Source organism: Hemicordylus capensis, chromosome 3, assembly GCF_027244095.1.
Source record: "Hemicordylus capensis ecotype Gifberg chromosome 3, rHemCap1.1.pri, whole genome shotgun sequence".
NCBI lineage: Eukaryota > Metazoa > Chordata > Lepidosauria > Squamata > Cordylidae > Hemicordylus > Hemicordylus capensis.
In genome coordinates, this window is record NC_069659.1 from 359336562 (window position 1) to 359349047 (window position 12486).

A 12486-nucleotide genomic window follows, 5' to 3' on the forward strand; every position below is an offset into this window, starting at 1 on the left:
TACTTTTGTTGTGAAACGCCAGGGTTCTCATCATAGGAACACCGGAAGCGGCCTTCTGCTAAATCAGATCCTTGGTCCACCTAGCTCAGCATTGTCTTCACAGACTGTCAGAGGCTTCTCCAAGGTTGCAAGCAGGAGACTCTCTCAGCCCTATCTGTAGATGCTGCCAGGGAGGGAACTTGGAACCTTCTGCATGCAGGTGCACTTCCCAGAGCGGCTCCATCCCCTGAGGGGAACATCTTACAGTGCTCACATGTAGTCTCCTATTCAAATTCAGACCAGAGCAGACCCTGCTTAGCAAAGGGGACAATTCATGCTTGCTACCACAAGACCAGCTCTCCTCCTGTGGTTCACATCAATGGGCTGTCCTGCATATATGGAAGCCCTCTTGTGAACTTTCTAGAGTTCTTGTTCCTGCTGTAATTTTGTTGGGAGCTCCTCCCCTCTGTGGTGTAGCCACTAGTTTTCTCTCAGATCTTTGTTGTCCACCGTTGGATCAGTAGCTCTGACTTCAATGTGCTGACTTTGGCTTTAAATGAAAAAAAGAAAACCCTGTTTCGTTTCTCCCGTCGTTTCAGTCTTTTTGTTGCTTCTAGTCCCCACCCAACCAACCATGCAACCTCCCCTGCTCCTTTGCTTCCATATTGTTCTCTCAGAATCTCTCCCAGCAAGCAGCCTTGCATGTCGAGTGAAAAGGTCACCCTCCAGCAGTGCTCCTGTTTCTGGGCCAAACTCCTGTCCACGGACAGGCACTTCCACTGCTTGCTTTGCCTCAGCGAGGCCCACAGGGTAGACTCTGGCCCACACTGCCTAAGTGCATTAAAATGCCCTAGGGTTGCACCCCTTCTTTGGGAAAGAGTCTTTTCAGCACCACAGAAAATGTCGTGCACACGACCAAAACAGGGATCCTACCCAGTTGGGGGATCCCGAACTTGGCTCCGGTCAACAGATCGCGGTGGCTCTAACCTCAGCTCCGCCTGGGTGAACCCCACTCCCCACTTCATCTAGGCCAGCGACTGGTGAACTCTCCAAACCTCAGCTCCTCACCAGTTTTGCCAGCTGCAAGCAAGCCTTCACCCTTGGATACTACTAAGGAAAAGAAAAGCTGTTTTGATTATGACATCATCTACTGCATGTTCAACAAGCACCCAGCTACCAGCAGGCTAGACTTTGCCTAACACGCCAAAGAAAAGAAAAGCTTATGGAGCCGCTGAAACAGCCACCTGCAGCCTTGATGGTCAACCCACCTCCAAACCTGCCCACCACACCGCCATAACCCCTCTGTATTGAATAGTGAAGAAGAGGACATAGAAATTCCATACATATCATGGACATCAAGCTGCCAGATGTCTCTGGCTCCCTTGGCCCCAAGCCCTCCACCAGATCCATCACTGGAGCCGCAACAAGGACCCCAAAGGCTTCTTAGATTATTTCCTGGACATGATGCAACCTACAGGAGAGAACTAGATATCGTGAGCTACGTTTCTTTGAGGATCGCCACCACAGACCTTACAGACTTTAGGAGCTCGAGGGGAGGATCGGGCTACCTTCCACAGGACTGAATTTGCGACATCACATCTCAACTCTGCAGGCATCTCATGCAGACCACATGGGCTATACAAAGGTTGATGGCCTCTACCACATCTGTACTGCCCCATGCCAGACTCTACATGAGGGCAATTCAACTATGGTTCCTCAACCAACCCTCAGAGAGACCCCCAGTAGAAACATCTTCTCCCCACATCTGTTTGCAGATCCCTCAGATGCTGGATATGCCATGACAACCTGGCCAGGGGAACACCCCTCAACTTCCCCTTCAGATAATCATGACCGACGCATCAGAATTTGGTTTAGGAGCCCACTTCTCTAATATCGGATTAGTGGGCATTGGTCCTGCTCTGAGGCAATGCATAACGTTAGTTACCTCAAATTCTGACCAGTCTACAAGGCACTCGGGGGCATTCATACTGACAATACCCCCACAAAAGCCTACTGGAACTGAGAAGGTGGGATGGGCTCCAGATCATTCCTGGTCCTCGCTCTCCAGATTTGGGAATGGGCAATTGCTCACGGCATAGAACTATCAGTAACGCATATCCAGGGTCAAAACAATACCCAGGCAGATGCCTCCACAGAATGCCAACAGTTCCCCACAAATGAAAACAGAACATAAGCTGCTTCTACAATCGCTTCCATCCCTGAAACACCCCCAACAATCGACCTGTTTGCCTCCTCTCTCAACCATCAACATCCCCTCTTCTGCACCAAAATGGGACAGGGCAGAAATTCCCTAGGGGATGCCTTCACCTGCCACTGGGGCCATCACTTCCTCTCCATGTTTCCCCCAGTACCTCTTCTACCCTGGGCACTTCAGAAAACCTAGCTACAGTGGGCAGCAGGCATCCTGGTAGCCCAGGAGACACTGGCTTCCAATCCTCCTCAGACTGGCAACAAGCGGATGGTACTGCTTCCCTCACAATCCACCCCTGCTCTCCCAGTGTCACGAGGCACTTCACCCAGACATTAGTTGCCTATGTCTCAAAGCCTGGCTCCTTCTTCCATCCCTGAGCCACACCTTTTGAACGTATTGGGAGCATCACTACCAGAAAGACATACCATAGTAAATGGAAGCATTTCACAATTTTCTCTGAGAAACAGGGTCTGGACCCACACTCGCCTTCAGTACAACACATTCTCTCTTGCCTGTTCCATTTAAAGACCTTGGGACTTTCCATTTCTTCTCTGAGGGTTCATATGACCATTGTCACTTCCGAGAAACGGTTAATATGACCATTTGGCCCAGGCTAGAATCTGGATCCAATGGTGAAGCATTTCCTCAAAGGACTCGACAGAGAAATTCAAGTCAGTGCACTTGACTTAAAACAAGGCAACTAGGCCCGGAAATCCCAAACTGTTCATATCACTGTCCCCTTCTGGTTGGCGTACCCTGCAGAATGTTGATGGCAGCTAGGTCTGGCCGTAGGGCCTTACACAAGGCTGCCGGGGTGACACCCTTGAATGGCGGCCAAGACGTCGGGGCTGCTAATTACTCTTCATTTCCTCTTTCCTTGCTAAGCACCGCGGTGGCAGTGGATGATGTTAGATGCTGGCCAGAAGCTGTCTCATGTGACTTAGTCTTAGTGCGGGTCACCGAAGCGGGACCTTCCAGGGACTGGGCATCCATGACAGCCGCAGCAACCTGCTGGGGGACGGGAATGGGCAGGTGCAGGTGGTGGAGGCTTGAGATAAGCACACGGGTAGCCCTGGTCAATGGTTTATCCAGGCATACATGTACTGAGGCATACCAAACAACCTAGTGCTACGGGTAGCCCTGGGTGGCATGGAACGGACATAAAGGACATAACCCTAACCCTAAAGAGGAGTTAATACACTGGCATTCACACTGTCCACCCTTTCCCAGGTGTTCTAAATTTGAACTGTCTCTCACCTGTTTTAAAGCAATAAAGGCAGTGCTCGAGGTTGGACGCACCACGGACGGTGAAAATGACGCTTAATGCTGAAGTGCATCTCCAGATTTCTGTCTCATCCCACCCCTGACACCAAATTGATGGAGAAATTATTGGAATTATGGGTTCGGTTTTTTGGGGGGGGGAAGGAATTATGGGTTCATTTGATGAGCCCACACCGTCCATCAGGTCCAAGCATTTATTTTGCACTGCATGCTCGGTGGCTCCTTTCCAGGAAAGTGAGCACACCCCAAAGTAAACCAATCAAAAAGTGCAAGGCTAGCCATAATGCACCAACCAGCTTTTGCTGTGAGTGTCTCTAGTCAGACAGTTCTAACTATACCTATCTTTAGACTGACAGGGCAAAGTACGGTCAACAGGAAAGGGGCCCTAGAACAGCCAAGTACAGCCGCATGTGACCTTTCGAATCTGTTAAAGCAGCACAGCTAGGTGAAAAGGGATAGTGGGATTTTCCTTCACCACTCTCCCGCCTCTACCCAGATGCACATAGGAAGCTGCCTTCTACCGAGTCAGACCCGTGGTCCATCTAGCTCAGTATTGTCTACCCAGACTGGCAGCGGCTTCTCCAAGGCTGCAGGCAGGAGTCTTTCCATTCCAGCATCTCTATCTTGGAGATGCTGCCAGGAGGGAACTTGGGACCTTCTGCCTGCAACTATGCAGATGCTCTTCCCAGAGTGGCCTCCATCCCCTAAGGCAGGGGTTCTTGACCTTGGGTTCCCAGATGTTCCTTCATTACAACTAAAAAGCTAAAAGCCATTGTGGCTGGGGATGAAGAGAGTTCTAGTCCAACAACATCTGGGAGCCCAAGGTCAAGAACCCCTGCCCTAAGGAGAACACCTTACAGTGCTCACACATGTAGTCTCGCATTCAGATGTGAACTAGGGCAGACCCTGTTTAGCAAAGGGGACCGTTCATGCTTGCGACCATAACAAGACCAACTCTCCTCTCACTTGCATCACCCCCAGGGGACTCACCTTTGGTACTTATTCAACTGGTGCACAAGTGTTTAGAACCACTTGCCACCTGTGACTTGTGCCTACTCACCTGGGAGGCGGTCATTTTGGTGGCCATCGCCTCTGCCCAAACTGTGGGCACTCCAAATTGATCTCCATATCTGGTCTTCCACCACAATAAGCTGGATGTCATCCAGATATCAACTTCTCACCAAAGTTCATCCTTCCACCACTCCCGAATGCTTGCTCTTGTGGGATGTTCTTTCCCCACCCGGCCTCCCAGGCAGAGAGATCCCTATGCACTCTAGACATGAGGCATGAGGTAGCAGTCTATGCACAACTCACTGCAGCAGTCAGAAAAGGCAGCTTCTTTTTCGTTACATATGCAAGCCACACCCTGGGACAGCAGCCTTCTCCACCGCCTTCTCCGCCCTGTTCCGATCCCGATGGATAGTTAGCACCCACCAACTCACCCTCAGGCCTCCACCAACTCCTAACTGGGCTCCACTCCCCTGAGAGCTGTGGCGACCTCCCCTGCCTTCGACAGAAGCGCTCAGCCACAGGGCACAGCCCCACTGCTTTCGTCACACACAGTGTGCCAGACGTGAGGTCTCGTCAAGATGCAGCTTTTGGCAGAAAGGTGATCAGCTCTCCCTTGCAGCGACTGCCTTCTCTCCACCCATCAGTGTGAACCCCAGAGAACATGACAAAGAAGACCATCCGGTTGCTTCCCTGTATCATGGTTTCTTCTAGTGGCCCCCTGCGAGTTCACACACCCACCCTTCCTCCCTGCTGGAGTCTCTTTTAGGTCGGCAGACCTTCCAGCTGGGGGGAACCAGTTGCTGCACTGCAGAGGCCTTGCTGAAACTACAGCAGGGAGCAAGAGCTCCAGAAGGTTCCCAACAGGACTATGAACTCATAGGTGGCCACTAGAAGAACTAGAGTTACAGGTAAGCAACCTGCTGGTCTGTGTGAGAGACTCTTACTTTGGAGTATTTGGTGATCCTTATGTATGACTGTAACTTGAAGAACACCGGAGAAGGATGGGCCATTTGGGATACCAGACCCACATCCGCAGTCATGGCCTGTCCAAAGAGTCATGCAAGGGAACGACTCCTGAGCAGTCTGGAAGGAAGGAAGGTGTAGTTGGGGTGGGGGAGTTGGCTTGCTAAATGCTGGGGTGAGGAATATCATGAGCCAGACATTAGCAAATAGCTTGACATGGTTTGGCTGGGAAGAAGTAAGAGGTGGGCAGAAGACCTCTGCATAGTTGAAAGCAAGAAAGGATGCTTCAGCATAGAAATCTGCCCAAGTTCTGATGTACCCATAAGTTACAGGCAGGCCTGTCAGTGTCTGAGAAGAATGTGACCTTTGCACAGAGCTCACCATATTCCTCTCTCTCCCTTCCAGCTTATTCTCAGCCTGTTGATAACCACATCAGTCCGCCGACCTACTTGGGACAGTCCTTGCCACCAGCGTCACCGGGGAGGTATTCTCCTATTCCCAAGGGGATGCTTGGAGACGATGAGCTCACCAGGTAGGGAGCAGTGCTCTGTGCAGTGCAGAGTCTTGTGGCGCCTCGCCAGGCGGGCCAGAAACCTTGACAGGAGACGGTGGGGCAGCCTGCAAGATGGGCCGGCCAGAGCGGCACGGAAGGAACCCCTAAGCCTGCAGGAAGAAACAGTGACCCCCACGTGCTGCTTGGCTGTAGGTGCCTTGTCTGGAACCTTTGGAGAAGGATCTGAGACTTCTTTAAATGCATCAGAGAGGGAGAGGCCTGCCAGGGATGTGACGAGGGAATGAAAGGGATGCCCATAGAGATGGGGATAGAGAGAAGCTGAAGGAATTCTTTGCTTCTGTTTTCACTTCAGAAGATACAGGGCAGATACGCTTGCCTGAACTCCTTTCTCAGGGAAGGAGCACATAAGAACATACGTAAGAGGCTTCCTAGCTTAGGCCCAAGGTCTGTCCAATCCAGCATCCTGTTCCACACAGTGACCCACAAGATAAAGGCAGACCCCATAGATTCAGAGGCATCCTGCAGAGGCAAGTTGGTGTCCACCACATTCTGTGGCAACAAATTTGACAGATTATACACTGTGTGAACGATTTTGCCCCTCCTACATTTCCTAGCGATCAGTTTCATGGAATGATCACTGGTTCTAGTGTTGTAAGAGAGGGAGGGAAATGTCTCTGTCCACTCTTTTCACACCCTGAATAATGTTATACGCCTTTATTATATCTCCGTTTAAGCGCCTTTTTTGTAACCTAAAAAGCCCCAATCATGGTAGCCTTTCCTTGTAAGAAAGCTTCCAACTCAAGATCCTTTTGGTTGGCCACTTCTGCCTGTTTTCCAGCTCTATAGACTGAAGCAGCAACCAGAACTGTACACAGGATTCCAGATGTGGCTGCGTCCTAGATTTGTATCAAGACATTGTCCTATCAGAAGTCCTTTTTTCGATCCATTTCCTAATGACCCTAGCACAGAATTTGTCTTTCAGTTACTGCATGCTGGCTCGGTGTTGTCACTGAGCTGTCCACCATGACCACAAGATCTCTCTCCTGGTTGGTCACTGCCAACTCGGACCCCATCAGCCTGTATGCGAAGTTGGGATTTTGTGCTCCAGTGGGCATCCCTCTACACTCATTTACATTGAAGCACAACTGCCGTTTTGTTGCCCAGTCACCCAGTGTGCAAAGAGAGTTTGGAGCTCTTTGCCAACTGCTTTGGTTTTCACCACCCTAAACAGTGTGACGTCCTCTGCAGACATGGATGCTTTGCAGCTTATCCCTAGCTCCAGTTCATTTATGAACAAATTAAAAAGCACCGGTCCTAATGCAGATCCTTGGGGAACTCCATTTCTTACTTCCCTCCGGAAGCCATGCTGGTTCTCCTTCAGCAAGGCCTGTTCATCTGTTTCATCCTGTTCATCATTTTATCTTTAATTATGCTGTCCATCAATTTATTTGGAATAGAAATTACACGGACTAGCCTGTAATTTCCCGAATCCCCACTGGTGGATACTTTTTAACGGCAGTTTGTGAGCTACCTTCCACACCTTTGCACAGAGCCCACTTTTAAAGACAAGTTACATATTCCTGCTTAAAAAACCCCAGCAAATTCACATTTCAGTTCTTTAAGAATTCTCAGTTGGATGCCAGCTGGCTCCAGTGATGTGTTAATTTTTAATTTTTGGATGTGCTCTAGAGATGATAGTATCTTGTCCCAGGCGTAAGAGGCCATGGTGGCCACCAGCTTCCAAGGGGGTTGGACAGATTCAAGCCACTCACTGGGGACTGGTCATGGCGACTCCCTTGGAGAAGCAGGAGGCGGCGGCTAAGTGCCAGTTGCTGCCTGGGAAGCAACCGTGGACGAGCGCCAGTTCCCATCCTGCCCCTCCCTCTTCGGGGCTCCCCACTGGGGCATCTAACAGGCTGCTGGACCAGATGGGCCTTGGCTCCGAGGAAGCTCTGCTCTGCCAAGTGAGGCCCTTGGTCCAGCTAGCTCAGAACTGTCTGCTCTGGCTGGCAGCAGCCCTCCCGGGGTCTCTCCCAGCCCTGCCTGGAGGTGCTGCCGCCAGAGATGGAGCCGGGCGGGGGGGGCGGGCTTTCTGCAGGCCAGGCAGGGGCTTGTAGCCCTGAGCTGCAGCCCGGCCTGAGCAGGCCTCTGCTTCAGTGGGTGGCTAGGATTGAACAGGAGGCGTCTGCTTTCAACTGGAGTCTGTTGAGGGAGGGATCCAGCCAGGCTGCCAGGGGAGGGAGCATGCAGGGAGCGGGCGGCTGCAGCCAAGGGCTCCTCCTCTGAGTGGTTCCACCAGGCAGTGCCCCAGCCGGAGGAAGCCTCTCGTCTTGGCCAAAAAGCGCCCTGTAGCTTTGAGGTCACGAGCAGAGGAGGAGGGTGGCCCGGAGAGGGTCTTCCTTCTTGGACAAAAGCTCAGAGCCGTCTGGCTGGTGAGCAGAGAGGCAAAAGAGGGGGAGTGTTTTCTTGGGAAGTGGGCTGATGAAGACAAGCGGGGATCTTTCCGGAGCAGAAGCCCTGATGGAAGAGCGGTCCGGGGGTTCCTGCTGGCTGCCCGTGGATCAGAGCACAGCCAGAGTGTGGGGCTGTGGCAGGCGTGTCAGCCATGCTGTGAAGGGCTGAAGGGAGCTGGCCATTGTGGCACGTGTTCCATGGGGGGAGTGGGGGCTGGGGTTCAAGGTGTTGACCTGCCTCTTCCACGGAGATGGCCGCCCGTTGACGCACGGTGGCTCTTCACGACTGGCGTCCTCAGAATGCTGGTCCCCCCCCCCCCCCCGAGTGTCGCTTTCCCTTTCCTGGCCTCCTGAGATGAGAGTCTGTGGGGTCCAGCTTCCTGTCATGCGTCTTCATCATGGCTGGCTCGCAGGCGGAGGCCTGATGCCCGGCCTCTTTCTCCTCCTCCTTCCTCTCAGGGAGCCGCGGAAGCTGCTGCTCCATCGCGGATCCACCGGGCTCGGCTTCAACATCGTCGGAGGTGAAGACGGAGAAGGGATTTTTGTCTCTTTCATCCTTGCCGGAGGGCCTGCAGATCTAAGCGGCGAGCTCAGGAAAGGAGACCGTATCATTTCGGTAGGAAGCTGGTTGCACCATTTGGAGTGAGGCAGCGCTGTGTAGCTGGCCGGCAAGCACTTCACACGATCAGTGGCTGGGTAGGACAAGCCCAAGGGGAAAAGGGCCGCTAGGAGGTGCCAGCAGCCATCACCAGTCAGGTGGCCGCTGGGCCGGAGGCGGGAGGGAAAGCCCTCCTGGTCTGACCCTCTTTCTGATAATCGTGTGAGCGGCCTTCATGTGTGTGGGTCTCCGTTCAGGTGCTGCAGGCTATGAGGATGATGCTGGCCAAAAGGAGGGGCTGGAAGCAGAGCCAGCCCAGCCCTCGCACGGCAGGGTGGAGTGGGGAGGGCCCTTGTGGGTCTCCTAGCCCAGCAGCCCAGAGCAGGGGTCTCCGGCAGCATCCCTGACGGGTGGCCGCCCAGCCTCTCTTTGGGAGCCGCCTCCCAGAGTGCTCCGTTGTGGAGCAGCCTGGATCTGCTTCCGTTTGACTCCAGCCCACTCGACCGCTCAGCCTCGCTGTCCTCCAGGCTCAACATGCCCAGCAGAAGCTGCTCCTTCCGCTGTCCCTCCCAAGGCCTGGCCCCCAGACTGCTCGCCGTCTTGGCTGCTGCCCTCCTCTGGGCCCGTTCCGGTTGGTCAGTGTCCTTTCAAAAAGGCAGGGCCCAGAGCTGGACACGGGCTTCGCGTGGAGGGGGCCGCTTTCTTCTCTGGAGCTGGAGACGGTGCCTCCGTTAGCGCAGCCTAAGGTGGCCTTCACTTTTTTCCGGCTCATGTTCAACTTCTTTTCCATTTTGTCACCTAGAAGGGCCTTTCTTACAGGTACTTCTGCCTCCATGTGTGCATCTGATTTTTCCTACCCAATTTTATATCCCGCTCTTCCTCCAAGGAGCCCAGAGTGGTGTGCTACACACTTAGGTTTCTCCTCACAACAACCCTGTGAAGAAGGTTAGGCTGAGACTGGCCCAGAGTCACCCAGCAAGTCTCATGGCTGAATGGGGATTTGAACTCAGGTCTCCCCAGTCCTAGTCCAGCACTCTAACCACTACACCACGCTGGCTCCCTTTTTCACAGCTGCCACGCACTGAGACGACACTTGCAATGAGCTGTCCACCAAGACCCCAAGATCCCTCTCCTGGCCAGTCACCGACAGCTTAGATCCCATCAGCATATATTTGAAGTTGGTGTTTTTTGCCTCCATGTGCATCACTTCACACTTGCTTACATTGAACCGCATTTGCCATTTCGTCACTCAGTCCCCTAGTTTGGAGAGATTTTTTTGGAGCTCCTCACAATCCATTGTGGATTTCACTACCCAAAATAGTTTAGTGTTGTCATCTGCAAACTTGGCCACTTTGCTGGTCACCCCAACTTCTAGATCGTTTATGAACAAGTTAAAGAGCACTGGCCCCAGTACCCATCCCTGGGGGACCCCATTTCCTACCTCCCTCCGTTGTGAAAACTGTGCATTTATTCCTACCGATCCACACATGAACCTGCCCCCTTATTCCATGACTGCTAAGTTTGCTCAAGAGCCTTTGGGGGGGAACTTTATCAAAAGCTTTTTGGAAGTCCAGGTAGACTATGTCGACCAGGTCACCTTGATCCACATGCCTGTTGACACTCTCAAGGTTAGTGAGGCAAGACTTTCCCTTGCAGAAGCCAGGCTGGTTCTCCTTCAACAAGGCCTGTTCTTGTATAGGCTTAACAATTTTTTCCTTATGAAAAGTCGCTGATGAGAAGGTTGAGCAGTTGAGGGCTGAGCCTCCCCCCTCCGCCCCCACGTGGCACTTCCTTCCAAGGTTGAAATGAAGCCATTAATGAGCATTCAGAACATGAATCCTGTTTCACACAGGCAAGAACTAAGGCCATGCCCTTTCTCCAGCTGTTGCTCCCCTGCAGCTGGTATTGAGAGGCACTGTGCCTCTGAGGCTTAAGGTGGCCTATAGCTACCCAACTAGTAGCCATTGATAGACCTGACCTCCGTGGATTTGTCCAAGTGCTTCTTAAATCCATCCAAGCTAGTGGCCATCACCACATCCCATGCAAAGAATTCCATAGATTAATTGTGTGCTGTGTGAAAAAGTACTTCCTCTTGTTGGTCCAAAATCTCCCAACCTTCAGTTTCATTCATGCTTTGAAAGCACCTAACAGTAGTATAATCCAGTCTGCAATTTGTCAACAAGACACTCGATCACATGCTTTGTTGTAATCAAAACACACTAAGGTCCACAGCGTGGCCAGGACCTGTTGAACTAGGAGCTCTGTGGGAAAGAAGGCAAGACTAGTCTAGCATGACTTGTTCTTGACTAATCCATACTGGCTCCTACTAATCGCCACATTCTTTTCTAAATGTACCCATAATAATCTAAGATCTTGCCAGGCATCAATCAAGTTGAGATTCCTGGTCTCTCCTTTCTCCCCTTTTTGAAGACAGAGACAACATTTGCTCATCTCGAATCTCCCACCATCTCTCCCAGTCTCCAGCAGGATTCAGAGGCCATAGGCAGAAGCCCTGAGATCACATCTCTGCCAGTTCCATCAGTACCCTGGGATGTAATGCATCTGGCCCTGGAGACCTAAGTCCATGAAAAATAGCGAGGTGTTCTCTTACCACCTTCTAACCTATCTTGAGGCTCAACTCCCTCCTTTCTCCATTAGTTCAGCTGTTTCCTGGTTGGGCCACTTTCCCTTTATGGGAGAAGACAGGTATCAGGGTGACTCTGAACACCACCATATTGCCATTTTCTCCCAGCAACAGATCTGCTGCTTCCTCAACCTTCCTCTTGTTCCAGACACTTCTTGTTTTGGGCGCCTCTCACAAGCCTTAGCTCAGTCTGACCTTTAGCCTTCCTGACACCACCCTCTATCAAAGAAGTCACTCGCCAGAATCACACACGTCTCCCCTCGCCCCCCGGGCAGTGGACTGAGAGTCTGCCTCCCTGTTCTGTGGAGCCCAGGATGTCAGCCCTTGCCCACATGGCCTGGGCACCTTCCATTGGAAGAGCCTGGTTGGGTTGCTCAGCTCCACTGGAAGAGAACATAAGAACAGCCCTGCTAGATCAGGCCCAAGGCCCATCTAGTCCAGCATCCTGTTTCGCACAGTGGCCCACCAGATGCCATTGGGAGCCTACAGTCAGGAGTTGAGGGCATGCCCTCTCACCTGCCATTACTCCCCTGCAACTGGTACTCAGAGGCACCCTACCCTTGAGGCAGGAGGTGGCCTACAGCCCTCCGACTAGTAGCCATTAATAGACCTCTGCTCCATGAAGTCATCCAAACCCCTCTTAAAGCCATCCAGGTTGTTGGCTGTCACCACATCCTGAGGCAGAGCGTTCCACAAGTGGATCACGCGTTGTGTGAAAAAGTACTTCAGTTTGTTGGTCCTAGACCTTCTGGCAATCAATTTCATGGAGTGACCCCTGGTTCTAGTGTTGTGTGAGAGGGAAAAGAAACTCTCTCTCTCTCCACCTTCTCC

General features: G+C 52.2%; 1 protein-coding gene across 15 annotated transcripts in view; it reads left to right on the plus strand.

The window, feature by feature from the left end:
* Nucleotides 1-12486, plus strand: part of DLG1 (discs large MAGUK scaffold protein 1) — a 190919-nt gene that overhangs the window by 139296 nt on the left and 39137 nt on the right. For all 15 annotated transcript variants that reach the window (XR_008318320.1, XM_053304405.1, XM_053304408.1 and 12 more), the window contains 2 exons: nt 5852-5978; nt 8873-9029. Coding sequence is in view for 14 of the 15 variants with exons in the window: in XM_053304405.1 (XP_053160380.1) it covers nt 5852-5978; nt 8873-9029 (284 nt within the window). In the remaining variant the exon portion in view is untranslated. The remainder of the gene's footprint in view (nt 1-5851; nt 5979-8872; nt 9030-12486) is intronic.